A 24,867-nucleotide genomic window follows, 5' to 3' on the forward strand; every position below is an offset into this window, starting at 1 on the left:
CCCAAAGTGCTGGGATTACAGGCATGAGCCACTGCGCCCAGCCCCTTTCTGAAATCTTAACTCCAACTCTCATAGCTTTTTACACACTGACACACTATTCTAATTATTTGTACTGACACACTGTTATAATACTGACACACTGTTATAATTGTTTGTTTATGTCTGTTTCTCAAGCCGACTACTAACTTGTTGAGGTTTGGATCTATTTTATTCATTTAGTATTCCTAGCATCTAGCATAGTGCTGGCTCAGAGTAAGTGCTTAATAAACATTTTAATTTTTAGAGGTAGTGTCTTGGCTGTGTTGCCCAGGTTGGAGTGCAGTAGCTATTCACAGGTTTAATCCCATTAATGATCACCACGAGAGTTTTGACCTTTTCTGCTTCTGACCTGGGCTGGTTTGCCCCTCCTTAGGCAACCTGGTGGTGCCATGCTCCCAGGGGACACCATACTGTTACCAAACTTAGTGTGGACACCCGATCATCATAGTGCACTATAGTTCAGAATTCCTGGACTCAATCGATCCTCCTGCCTCAGGCTCTGGAGTAGCTGGGACTATATGTGTGTGCCGTGCCGCCCAGCTTACTAAACATCTATGAAAGAACGAAAGTGTATATATATTTTTTGAGACAGAGACTCACTCTGTCACCCAGGCTGGAGTGCAGTGGCATGATCTTGGCTCACTGCAGCCTCCGCATCCCAGGTTCGGGTGATTCTCCTGCCTCAGCCCCCCAAGTAGCTGGGACTACAGGCACGCGCCACCATGCCCAGCTAATTTTTGTATTTTTAGTAGAGACGGGGTTTCACCATGTTGGCCAGGATGGTCTCGATCTCTTGACCTTGTGATCCACCCGCCTCGGCCTCCCAAAGTGCTGGGATTACAGTGGGCAAGAGCTACTGCGCCCAGCCAGAGTATTCTTAATAATAGGTGAAACAGACTGTTACAGGCTGAACTGTGTTACCCCAAAATCCATAAGTTGAAGCCCCAATTTCCACTGTGACTATATTTGGAGACAGGGCTTTTAATGGGCTAAGATTAAAAAGGTGATAAAGGAAGGACACTAATCCAATAGCATTGGTGTCCTTGTAAGAACGGGAACTGACATCAAAGATCTTTCTCTTTCCACATGCATACAGAGAAAAAGCCGTGTGAGGATGCAATGAGAAGGCAGCTATTTGCAAGCCAGGAAGAGAGGCTTCATCAGATACCAACCCTCTTGGGTTGATCTTGAACTTCCAGCCTCCAGAACCACGAGAAAATAAATTTGTGCTGTTTAAGCCACCCAGTCTGTGGTATTTTGTCATGATAGCCTAAGCAGACAAACACACAGAACAGTTCTGATATTTCAAACATGTTTAAATATACATCTTTGCCAGCCTGGCCAACATGGTGAAACGCTGTCTCTTCTAAAAATACAAAAATTAGCCAGGCCTGGTGGCACACACCTGCAGTCCCAGCTACTTGGCAGGCTGAGGCATGAGAATCACTTGAACCCAGGAGGTGGAGGTTGCATCGAGCCGAGATCACGCCACTGCACTCCAGCTTGGGCAACAGAGTGAGACTCTGTCTCAAAAAATAAATAAACAAATAAATAAATATAAATAAATATACATCCTTGGCCAGGTGCGGTGGTTCACACCTGTAATTCCAGCACTTTGGGAGGCTGAGGTGAAAGATTGCTTGAGCCCAGGAGTTTGAGACCAGCCTGGGCAACATAGTAAGACCCTGCCTTTCCAAAAAAATGATGTATAAATTAGCCAGGTGTGTTGGCATGCACCTGTAGTCCCAGCTACTCCGAAGGCTGAGGTGGGAGGATTACTTGAGCTGGGGAGGTCAAGGCTGCAGTGAGCCTTGCACTCCAGCCTGGGCGACAAGAGCGAGAGTCCACCTCAAAATAAATAAATAGATAAATATCTTCAGTGGAGGTAACTCAACTCAAACTTAAAGGAGTGGACACAATGACTAAGAAAATGAATAACTTTTTAAAAAGTTTTATTTCAAGAACTTTGTTTTTTACTGGTATTTCAAAAAAAGGTGGGTCAAAGTACAAAAAAAAGTCAGTTGAATAACAGCACAGGTTTAGAAATCACAGCAGCAGAAGCAATGTACAGACAGCACAGACAAAACAACCCAATGTATGCAATTCTGTTCAGTTTCTTTGCTTATTTTAAGTATTTTTTTTTTTTTTTGCCTCCTGTACAAAATACATCAAAGCATGCCATGAGATCAGAAAAAGAAAAGAGTTTAACAAATGGTTACAAGAAATAGACTCTGTACAAGAGGAGATAATGTTTCTTCCCCCTACCCCCCACCCACCAGCCCTGCTTCCTCTCTTCTTGCTCTGCTTTAGGTTAAATTATTCTGAAGACAGTTCACATCCAAGTCAGCCTGGTCACCTTTGCCACCCTCAAGTTTGGGCGACATGGAGTTCTGGATGTTAAATGACTCCTCCTCTTTCAGGCAGGATTTGAGAGCCTCCTGGATTTTGTGGGGAGCACTAGGATCATCCTGGAAGAGGGAAAAAGTTGGGGTGGGGGAAGACAATGCATACAGCCATCAAACAATAATATCAGGTTTTTCTATCTGGCTGAAGGAAGCATCACTGAAACAAGGAAAAAACTCCAAGACTTGAATTAACTAAAAGGAACCAAAGTAACTCATTAGCAGCAACTTTTTAGGAAAGTCATCCTTAAAAGCAATGGCCAGGCAGAGAGGAAAACTTGACAGTAATCAGTTTACAAATACTTTTAATTTGGGCCATGTCCAAGGTTTTCTCTTGAACAGAGATCGGGAAGAAAGAGTCCCTTGGCCCAGGTGCCTCTATAGCCTCATGTGTTGATGAGCTCTGCGTGGCCTGCTGAGCCTGGCCTTCCTCTGACCTTCCATCCTGTTGAGTTTTGCTTTCACAAAGATGTCTTGGTCAGGGAACATGTCTCATCAGTGTATACAGTGGGGTATGCATAGGACTGGTAAAGTGCAGAACTGCTCCTGGCTATGCTAGGGGCCTCTCTCCCCACAGTAAGAGCATGTCCTCTGAGTAGAGGTCAAAGATGTGTCAGCCTCTCATTGTCACAAGTGAACCTGCCAAAAGGTATGTCCTCAATCCAAGCCCGAATGAACCTGGCTGCCTCAATGGCTTGCCACACTCTGCATCACATGATATTCGCACTGCTGATTCTAATGTAATAATCCATGTATATTGCCTACAGCCCTGTGACAAGCTCTCTCTGACAAACTCCTGAACCTGAGATGAATTTGCATTTTATGTATATATGTATGTATGTATGTATTTATTTTTGAGATGGAGTCTCGCTGTGTCGCCCAGGCCAGAATACAGTAGTGTGATCTCGGCTGACTGCAATCTTGAACCTCTTGGGTTCAAGGGATTCTCGTGCCTCAGTCTCCCCAGAACCTGGGATTATAGGCGCTCGTGACCATGCCTGGCTAATTTGTATTTTTAGTAGAGATAGGGTTTCACCATGTTGGCCAGGCTGGTCTCAAACTCCTGGCCTCAAGTGATCCACCCACCTCGGCCTCCCGAAGTGCTGGGATGACAGGTGTGAGCCACCACACCAGCTTGAATTTGCCTTTTAAAGGTTCTCAGGAAGCCCACACTAGCACGAAGTCCTCCAGGTCTACATTCTGCACATTCAGAGAACTTCTGTGGCAACTCTTGCTTTACTCATTTCCTTTAGGACCACCCTAAGGGGAATATACCTAGTACTATTCAGTGGGCTTCAGTTCTTTCTCTGGTGCCCCAAATAGCTGTTGTAAGTGCTTGGAACTCTGCTGATGGAAGAGGGTGTGTAACCACTAAGGCAGATTCATGGATGGCAAGAAGGTAGAGAGTGTCCTAATCTGACCAGCTAGCTAAGGCCATTCTTGCTTCAACCACTACCAAAATTCAAGATTACCATCATGCTTAAGGACCAGGGTGGTCTCCACAGAAGTCTGGTGAGTCCTCATCTGTGCTGCCTGCTACTGAGTTTGACCCATAACAGCACTAGGTTATGGGAGTGATGAGTTGGAAAGAAAGTAGGGAGAGACCCCGGGCTTTCCATGGTGCTTGTACACACAGGACATCGGGGCATCCACGAGTTCTGTGCGTGCGGAAATCACTGCCAGCTGCCCAATGCCCACAGCCTCACTCAGTGCTTCTCCAGAGGCCCAGATTAAGGAGGACAATTTAGTAGAGTTTCAAAGACTTCACACATGATTTATAGACAGGGGAACACGTGTTTCTTTTCCCAATGAGACAAGAACAAGACAATGAACTTCATAGAGTACTGAGGCATACGTGAGGCAAGGCAGCTGCACATAGCATGTGCAGCCAGTTGAATGGTCAATCACTGCTTAGAATCAGAAAACACTGTGCAGCGACATAAACGTCCATCTGCTGAGACAGAAAGATCTCCATGATACACTGATTGAAAAAAAGTAAGGGGTAGAACATATGTATAGCAAAATCTCATTTATGCTTCAAAAATATAGATATAGGTGTGTGTTTGTGTGTATATATATACACACACATGTGTACTTTATGGAGAGGGAAGTGAGGGTGAAGTAGAGCTGCACTTTTTTATTTCATGTACTTCTGTACTGTTTGGGGGAAACCATGGGCATGAAAGCTTGAGAGCTGAGCTAACACTATCGTTATATAGGATGGACTTTGAATCACACTAAAATCTGAAACAGGACAAGAGGACCTATACCCACCTCTCTTCTTACAAGGATACAACTTGCTTTTATGTCTTTCAAGATAACCTCTCACCCTCAACTCCTTCATCACATATTCTTTGGGGGCATACAGGGGTACAGAAACATTCTCATAATGTAAAGAAAAGTGGACTAAGTGACTCCTCACAGACTCAGGTCTCAGAGCTCTGATGCCATGAAGGTGGGCTGCCAGATTAAACCTGACCCCTCGAGGGCTCATGAGGTCCAGATTAGAAAACTGCCTTCTGAGCCAAGGGATGGAAGAAGCATATCCCAAAAGCAAGAGATATGCAAACAGCGCTGTTAGACAAGCTGAATACCTCCAACAAACACAACAGGCAAAGGAATGTCTACACCAAGATGGGGCTCTCCTAACCCAGGTGTTTGCTCTAGAACTTGATCCTATTAAGCCAAGGGTAGCTGAATTCCACAGCAGGTCCAACTGCCTTTGACTTAACAGAAGTACCTCATCACAAGGGAGCTGGATCAACATCTGGCATAAGTTTCTAGGAACCACTGTGGACTCGCTGCTCCCAGCCTTCAACCCCAGCAATATGGGCACCCTTCAACCCAGGGGTCATGTGGGTTCAGGTCTGGACCCCACTGGTCAGAGGCAAACGTCTATTGGAAGAGGGTGGGCAGTCAGTGCTTTAACAAATACATGCAAGAGGAGAGTCTGGGAAGTGAGAAAGAGTTAAATAGGAAAAAACAAACAAACAAACAAAAAGCACAGGGGCATCAATGGAGAAACCCTAGTAATAAACTGGAATCCTGGAAGGTCTGTCAAATCTTAGCACAACCCAAGTTACCCCCATGGTCTCCACAGCACCGTTGTGGGGACCACCAGGGCAGCCCAGTGTTGGGGCAGCTGCCCTGGGTTTCTGGTGGCTTCATTCACGCAGTGCACCTGGAGCACGGGCAACTTCCTACACTCTCCGTGCCTCCTGACATACCCTTCAAGGCTGGTTGCTCAGCTACACAAGACACTCACACAGACTCAGCCTAAGGCCGGCCAGCTACAGAGCCGCACATCAGCCTGAGGGCAGAGAGGAGCGGAGGAGGGAAGGAGGTGCCACTGGCACAGATACCAGCCACTGACCCTTCCCTGTCACAGGCCCAAAGCCCCAGACGTTTTTGTTTGCAATCTTTTCAGAGTGTGGCTGGTAGAAGTGATTGAAACAGTGTAGGAAATTGACCTGCTCAACCTATTTTGCTTATATAAAAGAAATAATGCCTCCATGAAAATAAATACAACTCTCCAAAATTTTAGAGAACACCAATACCAGCAAGGAGTTTGGGGGCGGGGAGAGAAGGGTGGGGAGAGGCCACAAGGCAGGCTGGACTCCGGTGCCCCCTCGTCTCTCCTCCCGGCTCATCTGGAGGATTTCTCACTCTCCCCGGCTGCTGGCACCCCTTGGAGGCAGTCAGTGTGGTGGCTGTAGCAGTGAGCAGGGCTTCACTTCATAAACAAGTGGCAACAGTGTTCATCAGCAATGCCCACAAGATCTTGAATATGACTAAGTTTGACCTTTGGGTGAGGTGGAGAGAATTAGAGATGAAGGTAGAAAATCCACTAGTACATTTCCTGCTGGATAGGAGAGTCACCCCTCACATCCACAGTGCTTCCAGAGAGGAGAGGATGATGTCCCCTTGGGCACAAGCTGACAGAAAGACACCAGCCTCAATCTCCTTGGAGTTTGGGTATTTGGTTAAAAAAAAAAAAAGTGGGGCTGGGCGCGGTGGCTCAAGCCTGTAATCCCAGCACTTTGGGAGGCCGAGACGGGCGGATCACGAGGTCAGGAGATCGAGACCATCCTGGCTAACACAGTGAAACCCCGTCTCTACTAAAAAATACAAAAAATCTAGCTGGGCGAGGTGGCAGGCACCTGTAGTCCCAGCTACTTGGGAGGCTGAGGCAGGAGAATGGTGTAAACCCAGGAGGTGGAACTTGCAGTGAGCCAAGATTGGTCACTGCACTCCAGCCTGGGCGACAGAGCGAGACTCCGTCTCAAAAAAAAAAAAAAAATTAAGACATCAGCCTCAAGATCTAAGAGGAGCCAGTAGAGAACCAGAGCCAGATCTTGCTGCTTCCTAAGGGATGGCTTGAGTGCTGCCTTGGCCACCCCATCACCCCGTCTCAGGCATAGCCCACCATGGCCAACACCCTCACCCGCCCCGTAGCTGATCCCCAAGCCCCATGCTAGATCACCACTGCCTGTGGCCAACCACCCACTGTGGCTGACCACCACCCTTCTGTGGCTGACCACCCCCTGCTCTGCTGTTTTCAAGGCTTGCCATCTTCTCAACTAAGGGTCAGTGGCAGTGTTCAGGTACAAAAACCTCACTTTCCACAAAGCTGGATCAGCCAAGAACAAGAAACCTTTGCACTGGGTGTGCAGCCAAGCCCTCCAAGAGGAGCTCTTTCTTTTCACTCTCTGGGAAGAGGAAAGGTGTCTGAAGTTATGGTACCAGAAACACAAGGGTCAGAAACTTTCCTAAGGACGCTTGCACTCTGTCAAGCAGAGTGGGAGGACTCTGTCCAACCGTGGACAGTGAACATGCTGACTACAGGAGCTCCCGCCGTGGCAGACCTGCTGCCATCTGCAGGATGGCAGATTGGCCAGTGGAACCGAGAGCCCCCGTAGCAGGTCATCACTCTCTAGTATTCAGCAACTGCTGACTGTGTGCATGTTACTGAAGAGGGCAGGGTAATGTGCTCACCGAGAAGAGCAAGCGAGACTCTGTCCTGCCCTCAGGGTGCCTACATCTCTGTGGGTTGATGAACACGGTGACCAATCTTAGAGTTTATAAGACATAGTGTTTCCTTGGTTATAATAATGTTCATCTTGACCTTACTTGTTGTATCTTGGTACATACCAAGTGAAATAATCTGTTCTTTTTCTACCGTTTACATCAAAGTCTTTAAAAAATTATCCTAAGTTTACCTCTTTCACTTCATATTTAAATTCACCCATTTACTTCTCCTGTACTAGGCCAAGATTTCCTATTCTGGGGTTTTGTGAATAAGGCCACACATTTACTCTTACTCTCTCTTCCCCCTTCTGGGGCTGCAATTTCCCCATCTATAAAAGGAAAAAGGCCAGTCATGGTAGCTCACACCTGTAATCCTAACACTTCGGGAGGCTGCGGCAGGAGGATCACTTGACCCCAGGAGTTTGAGACCAGCCTGGGCAACATGGCAAAACCCCATCTTTGCAAAAGTTAAAATAATGAGCCAGGTGTGGTGGCACATGCCCATAGTCCTAGCGACTCAGGAGGCTGAGGCAGGGGTATCACTTGAGCCCAGGAGTCTAGGTCTGCACTGTGTAATGTGGTAGCATTAACTACCTTTTAAGAGCTCTGCAGCTGCAAGTGGCTAGTGGCTGTTGTAGTAGACAAAGCAGATACAGAACACTTCTATTTCACAGAAAGTTCCACTGGACAGTATTGGTCTAGATTGCTGAGGCTCCTGTAAGGTCTGACACTCTATGGTCCATGATTTCTAAGAACGTCTTCTAAATTTCTTCTTAAACTCCATTGCTTCAGTCTGCAGTCTCAGTTTAGCTTGTTTATCTGTGTAATAATCTGTGTAAAAATGCATTTATCTTGAAGTATGGAACCTGCATTATATAGAGAATTCTAGGATTTGGATGTGGCACGATTTGGGATTTGGATGGTTTCTGCCTTGTTTTCGAAATTCTCTCTAGTATTTTACTGGTCAGTCTAATCCAGGCAATATACTAGGCCAGAGTCTTTAGAAAATGGTCTATTGGGATCTTTTATTGGATTTCAACTGATATTTATAAGCCCATCCTCCTAAGATCAGGATTATTCCTAGACTTAAGGCTCTGCCAGTGTTTTGTTTTCAGGCCTTGGCCCTAACCAGCTGTGTATAACCTTGCCGGTTCTTAGGGTCTTCAAATAGCAGCAAGGACACAGAACTCTTTCCACCCATCCCAAAGAGCAACCACCATTTGCTTCACTGACCATCATGAAATTCCTCAGCAGTGAAAGCAGAGCCTTTCTCCTTGATATGGAAAATAAGACAATAATCAGACTTCTAAAGCATAGATGAAGCAAAAAGTCATGAGTAATCCTAGAAAAAGATCTTCTCAGCCAGGCAGGTGGCTCACGCCTACAATCCTAGCACTTTAGGAGGCTGAGGCAGGAAGACCACTTGAGGCCAGGAGTTCGAGACCAGCCTGGGCAACACAGTGAGACCTCATCTCTATAAAAATTTTAAAAAGAAAAAGACCTTTTCTATTTAAAATTCTGCTTGTCAAATAAGTGATACACCATCAAGTGCTTATTCCCACCTTTGCTGCCCAACCCAGTTGCCCTAGGCTGACCTCCAGAGCTCTCTGAGGATTTCATACTTTGAAGTAGACACCAGACATGGGCCAGGGGCCAAAGCATGCATAAGAGGAGAGATGTGAAGAAAACAAGTTACCTGACAGATAACGTTATCATAGTGAGCCAAGGCACGGGCATGGGGGGAGGAGGTACGGGGAGTGTTGCAAAGTTTCCTTACATTTGGGTGAGAGCCCTCGGCAATGGTGGAGAGGGAGAAGTTATCATTGTGGAGCTCAGCTGGGGTCCGGAATTTGCTGATTAAGAGAGAAGAGTGAAGGAAAAATGTAAGTGAAATAATCACGGCAAAACATGACAATGTCTCAGCTTCTGGATCAAATACTGTATTTCGGCCGGGCATGGTGGCTCAACGCCTGTAATCCTAGCACTTTGGGAGGCTATGGCAGGCAGATCACTGGAGGTCAGGAGTCAGATTAGCTTGGTGAACGTGGTGAAACCCCATCTCTACTAAAAATACAAAAATAGCTGGCTGTAGTGGCATGCACCTGTAATCCCAGCTACTTGGGAGGTTGAAGCAGGAGAATCATTTGAACCCGGGAGGCGGAGGTTGCAGCGAGCCGAGATCGTGCCACTGCACTCCAGCCAGGCCAACAGAGCGAGACTCCATCTCAAAAAACAAACAAACAAAAAAACCAAATACTGTATTTCTTTCCTTATTAAAAAAAGTATTTTAAATTTTATTGGTAAGTGCAGAACTGTGCCTAGTGCTGGTTATCGGTTTTTAAAGGCTTTTCTTTTCTTTTCTTTTTGAGACAGGGTCTCACTCTGTTGCCCAGGCTTGAGTGCAGTGGCACAATCACAGCTCACTGTGCCTTGACCTCCTGGGTTCAAGTGATCCTCCCACCTCAGCCTCCCAAGTAGCTGGGACTACAGGTGCATGCCACCATGCCCAGGTAATTTTTGTAGAGATGGGGTTTTACCACGTTGCCCAGGCTGATCTTGAACTCCTGAGCTCAAGCAATCTGCCTGCCTCAGCCTCCCAAAGTGTTAGGATTACAGGTGTGAGCCACTGTGCCCAGCCAAATACTGTATTTTATCAAATGCCATGGATTATCTCTTTTTTTAAAATTTTACTTTAAGTTCTGGGATATAAGTGCAGAACATGTCGGTTTGTTATATAGGTATATGTGTGTCATGGTAGTTGGCTGAACCCATCAACCCATCATCTAGATTTTAAGCCCCATGTGCATTGGCTGTTTGTCCTAATGCTCTCCCTCCCCTCTCCCAGATTATCTTAAAACATTTTTTTTTTTTTTTTTTTTTGTAAAGATGAGGTCTTGCTATGTTGCTCAGGCTGGACTCAAATCCTTGGGTTCAGGTGGTACTCCTGCTTTGGCCTCCCAAAGTCTTGGGATTACAGGCATGAGTCACAGCATCTAGCCAAATGCCATGGATTGTAATAGGATGCACCATTATTTGATGTACCATTAAGAAAAAATAAAAACAATTCCACCACTTAAACCATCATCCAATACTTTCTTACACCTTAGAGGGTTTTTTTGTTTGTTTGTTTTGAGACAGAGTCTTGCTCTGTTGCCCAGGCTGGAGTGCAGTGGCACAATCTCGGCTCACTGCAACCTCCACCTCCTGGGTTCAAGCATTATCTGGCTCAGCCTCCCGAGTAGCTGGGACTGCAGGTGCCCATCACCACACCCAGCTAATTTTTGTATTTTTAGTAGAGACGGGGTTTCACCATCTTGGCCAGGCTGGTCTTGAACACCTGACCTTGTGATCCACCCGTCGTGATCCACCCGCCTCGGCCTCCCAAAGTGCTGGGATTATAGGCGTGAGCCACCACGCCCAACTGAGTTTTTCTTATATACTTGAAGTAGTTCATTTAGACTTTAGATAAGGGACTGACAACAATATGAACAGCTCAGAACCCATTTGTGCATGCCGGAGAATTACCACTACATCATAACTACCATGTGGCCAACAGTGATCATAAGATGCCAGTGGTTGGGCACAGTGGTGCATGCCTGTAGTCACAGCTATTTGGGAGGCTGAGGTGGAAGTATCACTTGAGCCCAGGAGTTCAAGACCACCCTGGGTAACATAGTGAGGCCCTGTCTCAATTAAAAAAAAAAAAAAAAAGATGCCAGTGATTGTAAGACACAATCCAATTTCAGAGATGTTAATATGTGGGGGAAAAAAGGTATATTTTAGAATAAATAAATTATGGCAGTATCTGCAGTGCACCAGGCACATGTCACACCATCAAAGCAGTAACCAGGCTTGGGAAAGAAAGAAGGCATGTGGAGAAATAAGAGGGCCATGCTCTGTGAAAAACACAGGGCTGGCTAGAGGAGGAGGCCCTAGAATAGGGTCCTGCACCTGGCCTCAGCTCTTGCTTCTTCACTGCCCTGGCTGTTGTTCCTTTCCTTTCTCTCCCCCATCCTCATTAGCAACTGCTGTGATTGAAGCAGTCCCATCTCCTGTCCCCTGGATACCCCTACCCCCTTGGTGTAGGCGTGAGGAGCCAGGGGTCCAGGACTGTGTCTTTCTGGAGTGATCACGTGCGTAGATGCAGCCCGCCTCAGTGCACAGGCACAATGGAGAGGCCCTACCAGCCCCGCGGCGGTTAGCTGAAAGGCTGCAGAGAGCTGCTGGCATCTGTACATTGTGTGAGTCTACCCAGCAAAGGAGCAACAGATGGTGTTTTGTCCTTTTCCCAGGACCCAGGGAAAGTCCTTCAGTCATATTCTCTAGAGGGAGTCTCAGGTCAAGGAGAGGGGGATTAATGGGGCAACAGGTTGAAAGGGAAGTGGGAGCAGTTCTGCATAAATTGTTTCTGGGGTCCCAAGGAAGCTGAACTCCAATCTCCCTTTTGTGACTCCTGTGACACTTCCAAAAGGTTTTCTAACTTTGCTTAGTGATAGGAGTAATTCTCTCATAGCGTATAAGGTCACATCCTAGTGTTCAAGGCAGGGGCTTAAAGGCAAACACATGTTGATTCTCACATGCACACAATAAGTCACTGCTTTGCTAAGGGAAGAGCTGAAATAAGATTCTACATCCCATATAGCCCTTAAAATCCACAGTAGAAGAAGTTAAACCTAGTTCTCCCCACATATTCTTTTCAGGAGAGGTAAAGAGGATTTCCTTAAGTTCCTTGCACTTCTGATTGGACACTGGCTTGACTAGCTTTCAAAAACCAGTGCAGTGTGTTGCTCAATAAACCCTTTCTCCTTAGCATTCACCGAGGAGGAGATGGTTTTGGGTGACAGATGTGAAAGAGATGGAGTTTCTCCACACAGAAATGTGAATGACATCTTGCACTGGCTGCTGGCTGTCACAGTCCAGGGAAGAAGGGGCTATCAGGAGGGTGGACAGACTGAGTAACTTACTTGGGGGCTAGAGGAGGAGTAGCTACATGGTGGCTGCCTTTTTAAAGCAGGCTCTCAGATGCCTAGGGCAGGGTTTTGGGAAAGCTGCTGGACAGCGGCAGTGTGCCACGGGGGCTTCACCTCTGCTGCAGCTCCAGCACATTTTGTGTGGGAACAGACGAGCCTGGGTGAATCTTTAGCATGGACAAAATAGCTGGGAATGGAGCACAGGTGCCAGAAACCCTCACCACAAAGTCCCTGGATCAGTTGGAGGGGTATAGCAGGGTCGGGGGCCTCCCACACCCTGACCTGGGTGGATGGGTGAGTGACACAGACTCACTTGGTCCTACGCAGCTTGGTGTTCTCCGTCTTGAGCAGGTAGAGCTTCTTGGCGAAGAACACCGTCATCATGAAGAGCAGGAGCAGGACGAGGGCAGCCGAGCCCACGGCCACGCACATCACCTGGAAGTCGGTGATGATGGACTCGCAGCGCATCCCCTTGTGCCAGATGTAGTCCTGCGTGTTGCACCTGCAGCAGCGACATTGAGAAACCGTAGCGGTGGAGCAGGCAGCCACGGCCACAGCAAGGGCCTGGACCCTGACCCCAACACCTATCTCCACAGCCTGTTCCTAAGGCCAACTAGAGCAACTGTAATGCTCCGAATCTGCACAGACCTCAGAGCTGGTGTGATCACCCCCACCTTCACAACCATTCTATGAAGTGGGCCAGGGAGCTCTGAGGTCTGTGATATAAATGAGGTAACCGAGGTGTAGAGAAACCGAGTGAACTGGTCAAAGTTCTCTGACTGCTAAGTGACCGAGGAAGGAAGGGAATCCTGGTCTTCTGCTGTGCAGCCTCAATGAAGACACCAACAAGATCCTCTCAGGCCTCTCCCTGCCCTTGGCTCTGGGTGAAAGAAAGATGAAAAACAAGAGGAATAAGAGCTACAACTACAAAGTCCCAGGACCTGCCCTGCACATGCAAACCTATCTTGCTGCTTTGTAGTCCCACCTAGTTCACGTGGCTGAGAAGACACTGAAAAATAAGGAAGTGACAGACAAGGACAAACAGAAAGATGGATGTAGATTCTTCTATCTCTGCAGCCCCAAGTTCTGCCCCTAAAGCTCCCTATTCTAGTACTATGAGAACTGTCATGCAAGCACAGTGAGAATCAACCCTCTGGGTGGGTTTTAGTCTTTTTGTTGAGTGACTTTCTCCTGCCCTTGGGGACATTCCCAGGCTCCAACTCTTCCAATGACATTGCTGTTTCCATGGGAACGATGCTGCTTCAAAGAGGAAAGATGTGGAAGGATACAGAGGCAGGCAAAGGAGGGAGGACATGAACCTCAGGGTGAATGACAGACAAGGGAAAAGGGTCTAGAAATGGGGAAATTATGCACCAGAGAACTGGCTACTCCACATCTAGAATAGGGTGGGGAGACATGGCTAGCAAGAAATTCTTTGTTTTCCAGCTGAGCCTCTGCCGTCATGGAGGGCTATCTGTTTGAGGTTGCCAGGGAATGCAGACCCCTCTAAGCGGGGCCCTCTACCCCAGTGTTCTAGAGAAGTTCCGCCCCAGCTCTGCTCATTTCCCTGCAGTGGGTCAGGGTGACAGAGACAAAGGCACACTGCAGTCTGCAACCAACGGCTCAGCAGTCTCCTGTGAGTGGAATGCAAAAATAGTTTTCAAGCCGTGGCCAGGCCTGGGTGTACACAGCCAGGGGAGGAATCTGGTAGGAAGGCCCGAATGTGATCCTGGGATGGAAGCTAAGCAAGGGAAACTGGAGTGGACACGTGGAGAAGCCCTTGTGAGGCAGTGAGAGGCTGGTAGACCCATGCTGGCAGAGCCATGTAGCTTAGTGAGGAAGACAATCTTATTTTTCTACTTGGGAATTTTCTGAGAGTTCCAGGAGATTCTGGGAACTTTTACAGCTTTCTAGAGCTGTAAAATTTCATACTATTGTGGGGAGTTCACTTTGAAGGTGAAAATTCCAGGCTTCCAACAGGATGAAAGATGATGATTTTGCAAAGAGGTTGCACAACCCCCAGGCTACATCACTATAGTCCCCCAAACTGAAGTTTGAGGAGCAAAATCACAGGGTTTCCTCATGTTTCTGGTAGCCCTTAATCAATGGGCAAGTTAGTTTATTGCCATATTTTCTTTTTAAAAATAAAACTGCTACAATTTCTTAATCACAGTACCTCCTTTTGGCAGTGGCTGGACAACTCCAAGAACTGTGTGGTCACGTCCTATAAGTGACCCTAAAGTCATGACCATTTATAAAAAAGAACTTCGGCCGGGCGCAGTGGCTCATGCCTGTAATCCCAGCACTTTGGGAGGCCGAGGCGGGCAGATCACGAGGTCAGGACATTGAAACCATCCTGGCTAACACAGTGAAACCCCGTTTCTACTAAAAATACAAAAAATTAGCCGGGCGTGGTGGTGGGCACCTGTAGTCCCAGCTACTCAGGTGGCTGAGGCAGGAGAATGGTGTGAACCTGGGAGGCGGAGATTATAGTGAGTTGAGATCGCGCCACTGCACTCCAGCCTGGGCGACAGAGCGAGACTCCATCTCAAAACAAACAAACAAACAAACAAAAAAGAACTTCATAGAAAGAAACTGGAACTCAAGTTACAATGCCAAGGACAAAATACTCATTGCTCTCTATATGTTATTCTCTGATCACTACATCAGGACTTAAGGAACTTGAATTCTTCATATACCTGCAGAACGAACAAGAACAAGAAGGATGGAGAATGACACTTGAAAAAGAGATACCCTGGCCGGGCGCGGTGGCTCAAGCCTGTAATCCCAGCACTTTGGGAGGCCGAGACGGGCGGATCATGAGGTCAGGAGATCGAGACCATCCTGGCTAACACGGTGAAACCCCGTCTCTACTAAAAATACAAAAAAAACTAGCCGGGCGACGAGGCGGGCGCCTGTAGTCCCAGCTACTCGGGAGGCTGAGGCAGGAGAATGGCGTAAACCCGGGAGGCGGAGCTTGCAGTGAGCTGAGATCCGGCCACTGCACTCCAGCCTGGGCGACAGAGCGAGACTCCGTCTCAAAAAAAAAAGAAAAAAAAAAAAAGAGATACCCTGGCCAGGCATGGTGGCTCACGCCTGTAATCCTAGCACTTTGAGAAGTTGAGGTGGGTGGATCACTCGAGGTCAGGAGTTTGAGACCAGCCTGGCCAGTATGGTGAAACCCTGTCTCTACTAAAAATAAAAAGGGACAGTCAGATGACAGAAATGCTCCACTTAGGACTAATGGAGACAACCCTCAAAGGAGTCTGAGGGCTCTACTCCACTTCTACAGCCAGTAAAGGATGGAGACAAGCAAACCACCTGATCACCCCAACCTGGGATTCTTCTGGAATCAGGCTGCAAGCTCCCCAGCAAGTTAAATACCTCACTGTGAGGGCAGTTCCCAAGAGTGAGGTGAGTACGGTAATTACTGATGAGCTGCAGACAATGCCCTTAGGGAAACTAAACTCTGAGTCTTTAAAAGGATTATGGATATGATATCCCAAGGTAGACAAACATCAAAGCAGAGAGAAAAAAGCCACCTCCCAAAGTCAAGAAACACCCCTCCATCTGCAATACGAAGACCCTCAGCTTGATTTTACCTGTGTGAGTAGCTGCATTTTGAGGTCTGTTTCCAAGAAGGTCCTCCCTTTTGAGTTTGCATGCCTACATCCCTTCTGAGGAACTGGCCCCTCCTCCCGCCGTGCACAAGGCATGGAGCGGTGTTCAGCAGCTGTCTTTATCCCACAGAGTAGGTTTATGGGCCTACCCCTCTCACCAGTACCGCCAGAACTCTCTCCAGCAAACACTCCTCAACCCAGCCCTCTTTCCAAAAGTCTTAAAGAAGTCCCTTCATTTTGCCTTTTTTTTCTTTTCTATTTTTTTGAGACAGAGTTTCGCTCCTGTTGCCCAGGCTGGAGTGCAATGGCGCGATCTCGCTCACCGCAACCTCCACCTCCCAGGTTCAAGCAATTCTCCTGCATCAGCCTCCCGAGTAGCTGGGATTACAGGCGCCTGCCACCACATCCGGCTAAATTTTTTATGTTTTTTTTTTTTTTTTTTTTTTTTTTTTTTTTTTTTTTTTTTTTTGATACGGAGTCTCGCTCTGTCACCCAGGCTGGAGTGCAGTGGCCAGATCTCAGCTCACTGCAAGCTCCGCCTCCCAGGTTCACACCATTCTCCTCCCTCAGCCTCCCTAGTAGCTGGGACTACAGGCGCCCGCCACCTCGCCCGGCTAATTTTTGCATTTTTAGTAGAGACGGGGTTTCACGTGTTAGCCAGGATGGTCTCCATCTCCTGACCTCAAGTGATCTGCCCACCTCAGCCTCCCAAAGTGCTGGGATTACAGGTGTGAGCCACCACGCCTGGCAATTTTTTATGTTTTTAGTAGAGATGGGATTTCTCCATATTGGTCAGGCTGGTCTCGAACTTCCAGCCTCAGGTGATCTGCCTGCCTCGGCTTCCCAAAGTGCTGGGATTACAGGAGTGAGCTACATCGCCCAGCCGCATTCTGCCTTTGTAACTGAGGGTTTGGGTCAGGACACAACGCACAGAGGAAAGACAGAATCTTATTTCTGAGGAACCTCTCCTAGTGATAAGGTCACAGGAAGTGTATTTTACTAAGTAATTTCTGTAGAAGCCTGAGTGAACATTTCTCCACCTGGGAATCCTACGACTTTACAACCTCTTGCAAGCTGTGCCTGTCACACTGACCTCTGTTGAGTCGGCCTCACATACACACTTCAGTGTCCCTATGCACCTGCCTGCCATGCCCTTACCTGCAGAAGGCCCCTATGTTCTCCACCAGGTAGCACTGGCCGCCATTGTGACAGTAACTTGGGAAGAGGTCGCACACTGACCGGCAGGAGCCATTATGCCGCACAAAGCCACTGCGGCACTCAGTGCCATTTTCACTGGAGGCCAGGTCCCTGCCTGGCTCTCCTGGGCGGGGCCTGAGGGCGATGCTGCTGCCAGGGACCGACCCCAGAGTGTGCTGTGGAGGGACAGCATGCCACCGACTGTTGGGCTGGCCTGTCCCGGGCCCCAGACCGGGCTTCCCAGTGGGCACTAGAAGCTCATTTTCATCTTCTAGGTCTCCACCTCCTACTGCATCTTTGTCATCCTCCTCCTCCTCCTCTTCATCCAAGTCATCATAAAAGGATGTGGTGGGGTAGAAATCAGATTCATCAAAGGGGGTGAAATCATCGTATAAGTCAAGCAGGCTCCAGGAAGGGGTCTCTCCCTCAGTATCAGGGTGGTTCTCTGAGGTTCCTGGTGACCCTGGGAAGCTCCCCAGGTCTGCGCCACGACCCTCACCATCCAATCCTTGGAAGTAGTCGATGTCAATGATATCTGATGCCGGTTGGGGCTCCAGGGTGCCCTGAAAGGGGTAAGTCGGCTCTGGCCCTTGAGGGTCGGGTGTGCTGCCCCCCAGGTTCAGCCAAACCTCCAAGGGGCTCTCCTTGGGGAGTTCAGAAGCTGGGCTCAGCTTGTCGCCAGAGGTGGGGGAGGGTGGCCCGCTGGCCTCTGTAGCCTCAGGAATGGCAGGGGGCATGATTGACTGCCCGAGGACCTCGTGGGGAGCCTGGAGCGTAGCTGGAAGGGCCTGGGCATCGCCGCTACCCGCCTCTGCGGTCACTCCTCCCACGCCTGGGTTGTCAGCCTCCAGCCAGACGGTGCCGGTCGCCTGCAGCACCTCCTCTGGCCCGGCCAGCTCGCCGCCAGGCGCGGTCCACGAGGCCTCATCTTCCCCAGCCGCTGGTGGGCCGGCTTCTTCCCGCGTGTCGTTGGCACGCGGCTCCCACACCTGCCTGCCCTTCACCAGCTCTTCGGCCTCCACCGCGCTGCCCGTCTCACGCGCTGCGGGCGGGAGGGCGAGGGGCGGGGCGTCAGGGTGGCGCGCTGGGGAGCCCTGGAGCCCGGGCCCGACCCGGCCAGGTCCGCTCGCCTAGACCCGGTCAACCCAGACCCCGCCACCCGCAGACCCCACCGCCCCAGTGTGACCCCAGCCACCCGGCACCTCTAAGCCCGGTCCCGGAGTCTGCCCCCAAGCCCAGGATCACAGCCTGCCCAACGGCTCGCGGCTCGGGTCCCGCCCGACCTGCCCCGCCGTCTGAGGAGCCAGGCCAGGGAGGCCCCAGCTCGGCCCACCCAGAAGTCTCACCCTCGGGAACCCACCCTGAGCCGCGTACACAGGCGCGCTCCTTCAGCTCCAGGTTCCGCCCCGAAGTCTCACCCTCAGGCCCCGCCCCAGCCCCGCCTCCGGCCCCGCCCCCAGCCCGCACAGCGGCCCGCGCTCTTGGGTCCCGGCTACCCCCACCCGGGTCGGCCTCCACCCGGGTCGGCCTTCCCCGGACCCCCACCACCTCCTGGGACCCTTCCGCCTCCCGGCCGTGGCCAGGCGGTGCCCCGCCCCCTTGCCACAGCTCACAGCTCCACCTGTCCCTGCAGCCAGCGGGACCCCTGCCCTGGGTGGGGCGCGAGGGCCGCGGGGGTCCCGGGCGCAGTCATACCTACCCGGCACGGCCCCAGAGGCCAGGACCAGCGCGGCCCCCAGAAGCAGCAACAGTGGCGGCGGTCCCCGGCCCGGGCCCCCGCCCCCAGCTCGCCCCATGGCGCGGCGCCCCGACCGCTGTCCGCGGTCCGCCCGGCTGGCTGCGCCCTCGGCTCGCCCGGCCGCCGCGCCTCCCGCCCGTTCTGCGGACGCCTCAGCCCACGATGGGCAGCGCGAGGAGCCGCATGCCGCCGCCGCCGTCCGCCGCTGTCCCCGGCGCGCCGCGCCTCCCCGCCTCCCGCGCCGCCGCTGCCGCCGCTGCGCTCAGCGCCGCCCTCACCCCGCCCGCCGCGCCGGCCCCGCCGCACGTAGCGCTGACGCCGGCCCCTTGGTCCGCCTGCCAGGGGAACAGACAGACCCCTCGCTGGGGACTAGGAGACACATGGACTGGGAGCGCGGGGCAAGCGTACTGCGCTGCGCGGCGCGGCGCGCGGCGTTAGGCGACAGGTGCACGGGCGGGAGACCTGTGGGATGGGGCCACGGTCCCGCCCCAGGTGAACAGGCGGCATGGGGCCCCGACCCGGAGGAACCCACCTGCCACGCGGCAGGCATGGAGGCGGGGACGTCGCGGGCCCAGATACCCGCAGGGTCGGGGCGGGGCTCAGAAGAGCCGCAGGGGGCGGAAGCAAGAGCCCCCACTGTGGATACAAGCCGGGCCCGGGGCGCATGGAGCCTCTCGAATTTCTGCACCAATCCCATGTTCCGGGCGGGAAGGCTCTCAGGGAGGTCTCCGGGTCTCCACGAGGGAGGGGCGGGCGTTGGCAGAGCCTGGCAAGGGGGCGAAGCCGACGGCCCAGGCTCTAATCGGATCAGACATAATCCGTTCGCAGCCAAAGCCACTAGCCCAGATCTCGCACAGCCAGGCCCGCCAGAACGCATCCCTGGAGCAAGGGGTGAGACCCTCCCTGGGACTGCGGCTACCTCGCCTTCCTTCTAGCCTCCTCCGAGCAGCCTGGGGGGCGACCTTTAATCCTGGTCCCTTCTCCGGGATACGTCGTCCCCCAGGTGTCTCAGACCACCAAGACTCAGATTCCTAGGTAGACCAGAGGGACCTAGATCCCCAGCCGGGCACACATGAACGCCTGGCTTTAGAGTATCTGTGGGGCCCATTCACAGCTTCAGGGCTCACAGGGCAACCCAAGACCACTCCCAGGAGGTCTGCTTAGTCGGGAGGAGGAACCGCAACCTAGTCACTTAGTTTATTCCCCCAAACCGACTGTCTACCCCTTAATGTGTTATTCACCCGAATGACAGTTCAGGGTATCAGCCCAAGGAGATAGGACAACTCCAGTATTTAAGAGACGGTCCCATTTCTGTCTTAGAGGACCAAGTAAGTGACCAAGATGGAGATTCCATCTCCTAATCTTTCTTATACATGTCTCCAGATGGAGTTGCCTTGGTTCAACACCTGTTTCTCAGCAGAACTATGGCTGCAGCCTATTTGCCTAGCCTAGCATCTCTACCTCTCCTGCCTGGTAAACTCCTCATGCCAGAAAAGCTCATTTCTTATCACCTTTCCCTCTATGAAGCCTCCTCAGCAGTTACACTTATGCCCATCATCTCACCTTACCTACAGTTATTCCTCACTGGACTGCAAGGCACTTAAGTGCACAGGGCTGGTAACAGAGGGAGGCTCCATATCAGGCATAAATGAATGAATGGCAACCACCCACACCCATCCCAGAACTGTGGTCTGGAGCTCCTTGAAAAAAGGGGCAAGGCTCTTTCTTTCATAGTTTCATGCTGCCTCCAGGGACCAAGTAAAATATGTTTGAAACAATAGCCTTCTCTAAACAGGGCACCATGTAGGGCTTTGCACTCACCTCTTGGCCACAGAAGCAGCAACACACCCTTAATTGCCTCCGACCCATCTTGGCTTCCCTTGTGTGCAGCTTAACTCCTGTCACCTTTTACTGTATGTAGACTCTCTGTGTTCCTCTGCTTGTTTCCTCAACTCGGGTTGTGGCTGTCAGAGTGGCCTACTTCCTCCTTCCCTTCCTGAGGCCGGTCTGTGTGGGAAAACCTCATGGATGAGTTCCTTGATGTCTGGGGCATGACAACCACTCACACATTTTCAACAGGGTTTGATGGAGGAAGTTCTCCCACTCATTTTAAATATATTGTGTTAACTATTTAAGTATCTTCCCTTTCCTGGAGATGAAGTCTGTTAACACTTCCTTCAATTTTGATTTTTTTTTTTTTTTTTTTTTTTGAGACAGAGTCTTGCTCTGTCGACCAGACTGGAGTGCAATGGTGTGATATTGACTCACTGCAACCTCTGCCTCCCAGGTTCAAATGATTCTCCTGCCTCAGCCTCCTGAGTAGCTGGGATTACAGGCATGCCACGCCCGGCTAATTTTGTATTTTTTGTAGACATGGGATTTCTCCATGTTGGCTCAGACTGGTCTCGAACTCCAGACCTCAGGTGATCCGCCCGCCTTGGCGTCCCAAGGTGCTGGGATTGCAGGCATGAGCCACCATGCCCTGCCCAATTTGGGATTTTAAATCAATTGTTGCCACTCAGTTTCGTTCTGATCTTCCCTAGTGGATCTCAATAGCAGTTTGAGAAGTAAGCATAGCACACTTGGTTGGGTAACACCTCCACAAGATGAATGGGAAAACTCAGTCAGTGGAATGTGATGGGAAGGGCAGGATTCAGCATCAGTGTGACTTTGAGTTAGCAACTTGTCTCTCGTATGTGAAAGTGCTTGGTAACCAGAGTGTCAAATGAGCATTTCTTCTGAGCACAGTACTGTGGTAGGGTAGAAAAGAGACAGAAGATGTAAGAACCAGAGTGAAAAAAAGGGAAACTGACATCCTTATACCCATGTCCTCATATTTATGTCTCTTGCATCTGGGCATCAGGGATGTTTTATGTGGCAACAGTTTCTTCATGCCTCTGAGGTTCTTACTGGGTTGGCAGCCTGCCTCCAGAGCTCAGGTAGGCTCAAGGTCCGTTGCCATGAAAGCAGCCAGCCTCCATCTGCATGAAAAGCCCCTGGTTTGACCAGGGGGCTGCAGTCCAGACCAGGAGTGCTACAATTGCCATGGTTGGGGGCATAGCTGCGTGGACTGGAAGTTCCCGGCTTTAAGTCCTCAGTATTAACCATTAACATTGATATGGTTTGGATGTTTTATTCTCTCCAAATCTCATGCTGAAATGTGACATGCAGTGTTGGAGGTGGGCCTAGTGGGAGGTGTTTGGGCCATGGGGGTGGACTCCTCATGAATGGCTTGGTGCTCGAGGTAATGAGTTCTTGCTTCATGGGTTCATGTGAGATCTGGTTGTTTACATGAACCCAGTACCTCCTCTCTCTCTCACTCCTGCTCTCACCATGTGATGCTGGCTCCCCTTTGTCTTCAGTCAAGATTGTAAGCTTCCTGAGGCCCTGACTGGAAGCAGATGCTGGCTCTATGTTGTGTACAGCCTGTAGAACCGTTAGCCAAACACACTTTTCCTTATAAATTACCCAATCTCAGGTATTTTTATAGCAACACAAAGAGGCTAACACGAACATATTAATGAGTTTTTAGTTTTCCTCGTGCTAATGTGCCTAATTCTTCACAATCACACTACAAATATCTTGTCCTATTTTACACATCTGCAAATGGAGAGAATTAGCAATTTTGTCCAAGAGTATGCTAATTAAGTGTTAAGGACAGGATTTGAACAAAGACCCTGATTCCAAACCCTTTCGTTTCAATATGGAGGTTTTCATTCCTGCTTGAGAAATCAGGACACAGAGGTAGACTATCAATTGGCAGAACAGAGGACCTCCCTCCTCCCCTCCCCAACTCTCCTACCTTCGCTTAGCCATTTAAGAAATAATGCCATGATCTCTTACCAGGGAACCAGACTCCTGGTTCTAGGCTGCATGGCAGTCTGCTCTGTGACTATTTTATGTGATGTGCCTCTTTACACCATCCCCAGAAAGGGAAGGGCTAAGGGGTAGGGGTCTGAGTTCTTTGTGCTGACCACCACCTCTGCACTGCAGAAAACTCTGGATTCTCAGTTGAGCAAGTGCTGTCATCTAAGGACATCACAACCTGAAGAAGGTGGTAATCTTGTTCAGGCAACGGGTCTGCAACCAGATGGGAAAAGCCTCTTGAATTTCATTACCCCAAAGCCAAACCAGCTGGGAGAAAGCCACAGAGCACAAGCAAACACAGGGCCTCACCATGTGGAGCAACTTCTATTTTTTTTTTTTTTTTTTTTTTTTTTGAGAGTTTTGCTCTTGTTGCCCAGGCTGGAGTATAATGGCATGATCTCGGCTCACTGCAACCTCCACCTCCGGGGTTCAAGCAATTTTCCTGCTTCAGCCTCCCGAGTAGCTGGGATTACAGGCGTGCACCACTACACCAGGTAATTTTGTATTTTTAGTGGAGATGGGGTTTTGCCATGTTGACCAGGCTGGTCTTGAACTCCTGACCTCAGGTGATCTGCCTGGCTGGGCCTCCCAAAGTACTGGGACTACAGGTGTGAGCCACTGCGCCCGGCCAAGCAACTGTTTGTCTGCAGAAGAGACCTGCTGCCTCAGCAGGTGACCTAAGCACTTCTCAGGCATCCTGTAGCTACTGTGGAATAAGCTGACTGCAAACAGGGATGCCACAGGAAACCCATCCATGTCTGGATCAAACCAGACACATCAATCAGCCTGTGCCGATTTGGTTGGATCCACCTTCTATCACCTGCTCAGTTCTGAAACTGCTACAGAAACCTGCTAGGGAGGATCAGAATGAAACTGCGTAGCTATTACCATCCAAGACTGTTCCCACTTCCTTACATTCTTCTGGACCAACTGCCCTGAGAGAGCACCTTAGATGGTAGATTGCCACAGAACCAGAGCAGGAGGCATTTTCCTTGTCACTTGTCTGAAGGTGGTTGTCACACTGTATTAAGGCACGGCTATTTTCCAGAGGCCTGCAAAAGCTGTATCCTAAGGGGAGGTGGGAGTATCTCCCCTGAAGGGTAAAGTTGCTGTCAGAATTAGTCAACTGGCTGCCCTCTATAGGTTAAAAGGGCATGGAAAGGTCTTTGGGGGCAGTGGTAGTAAAGAGGACTACAATTCTGCGTGGCAGGCTAAGAGCAGGGGTTCCATAAGAACTGTAACAGGGCTAGAGCTAGCTACAGTTGGTTTTGGAACCTGTTTAGTTTGATTCATAGCACGTTCTCTATCCCTTTAGTCACCCTTTGTGTATGACAGTCTTGCCTCAACTTTGTCCCAAGGACTTCAGGATCACAGGTGTATCCTAATGGCCAGAGTGCTGGCATACCTAAAAACAAGCCACAGGGAAATGAAGCTGCGGGGAGGAGCTGCTCACAAGGAGATCCAACAAAGGAGGTTTGGGTCTGAAGGCAGGTAGCGCTTCCTTCAGGGATATACCTTTGCATCCCATTCTGAAATGACCTTCTTAAATGGAGATAATCCATCAACAGGGAATTGAGGGTACTTTCACATTGTTTCCAGGAAGACACCCCCCTTTAATGGGAGCAAAAGAACTATGCTCCTGGAACTGTAGAAAGCAGGGCTTTTGTAATAAACAGTTACAGGCAGAGCGGTGTGCACAGTACTCTCACAAACTGGCATTATATAGACAAAAGGGTGCTCTGGGTATTCAGATGGATGTTTTTCCAGAATGAAGGTCAACCCCTCAGGCTACCATATCCAGCAGGACAGAAATCATGGGAGACCACCCAATTCACAGACTATCCACATTGTCCACCTGCAAATTGTCCCCAGGAAACTTTTTGAGAGTTTTGCTCTTGTTGCCCAAGCTGGAGTGCAGTGGCATGATCTCCAGCTCACCGCAACCTCCACCTCCTGGGTTCAAGCAATTCTCCTGCCTCAGCCTCCCGAGAAGCTGGGATTACAGG

At 50.1% G+C, this 24,867-nt stretch overlaps 1 protein-coding gene across 2 annotated transcripts; it reads right to left on the minus strand.

Moving 5' to 3' along the window:
* Positions 1-1,974: 1,974 nt before the first annotated feature.
* Positions 1,975-21,135, minus strand: CSPG5 (chondroitin sulfate proteoglycan 5). Of its 2 annotated transcripts, none has more exons than XM_030936482.1 (5): positions 18,956-21,135; positions 17,218-18,298; positions 12,753-12,941; positions 9,247-9,322; positions 1,975-2,507 (listed from the first exon to the last, which is right to left on the minus strand). In XM_030936482.1, the coding sequence occupies exons 1-5, from the start codon at positions 19,050-19,052 to the stop codon at positions 2,346-2,348; spliced, it is 1,605 nt and encodes a 534-aa protein (XP_030792342.1). In that variant the 5' UTR covers positions 19,053-21,135; the 3' UTR covers positions 1,975-2,345. The 2 variants fall into 2 exon arrangements, with proteins under 2 accessions (XP_030792342.1, XP_030792335.1); XM_030936475.1 differs by having other exon boundaries at positions 9,166-9,322.
* Between the last annotated feature and the right edge of the window lie 3,732 nt (positions 21,136-24,867).

Source organism: Rhinopithecus roxellana, chromosome 1 (assembly GCF_007565055.1).
Source record: "Rhinopithecus roxellana isolate Shanxi Qingling chromosome 1, ASM756505v1, whole genome shotgun sequence".
NCBI lineage: Eukaryota > Metazoa > Chordata > Mammalia > Primates > Cercopithecidae > Rhinopithecus > Rhinopithecus roxellana.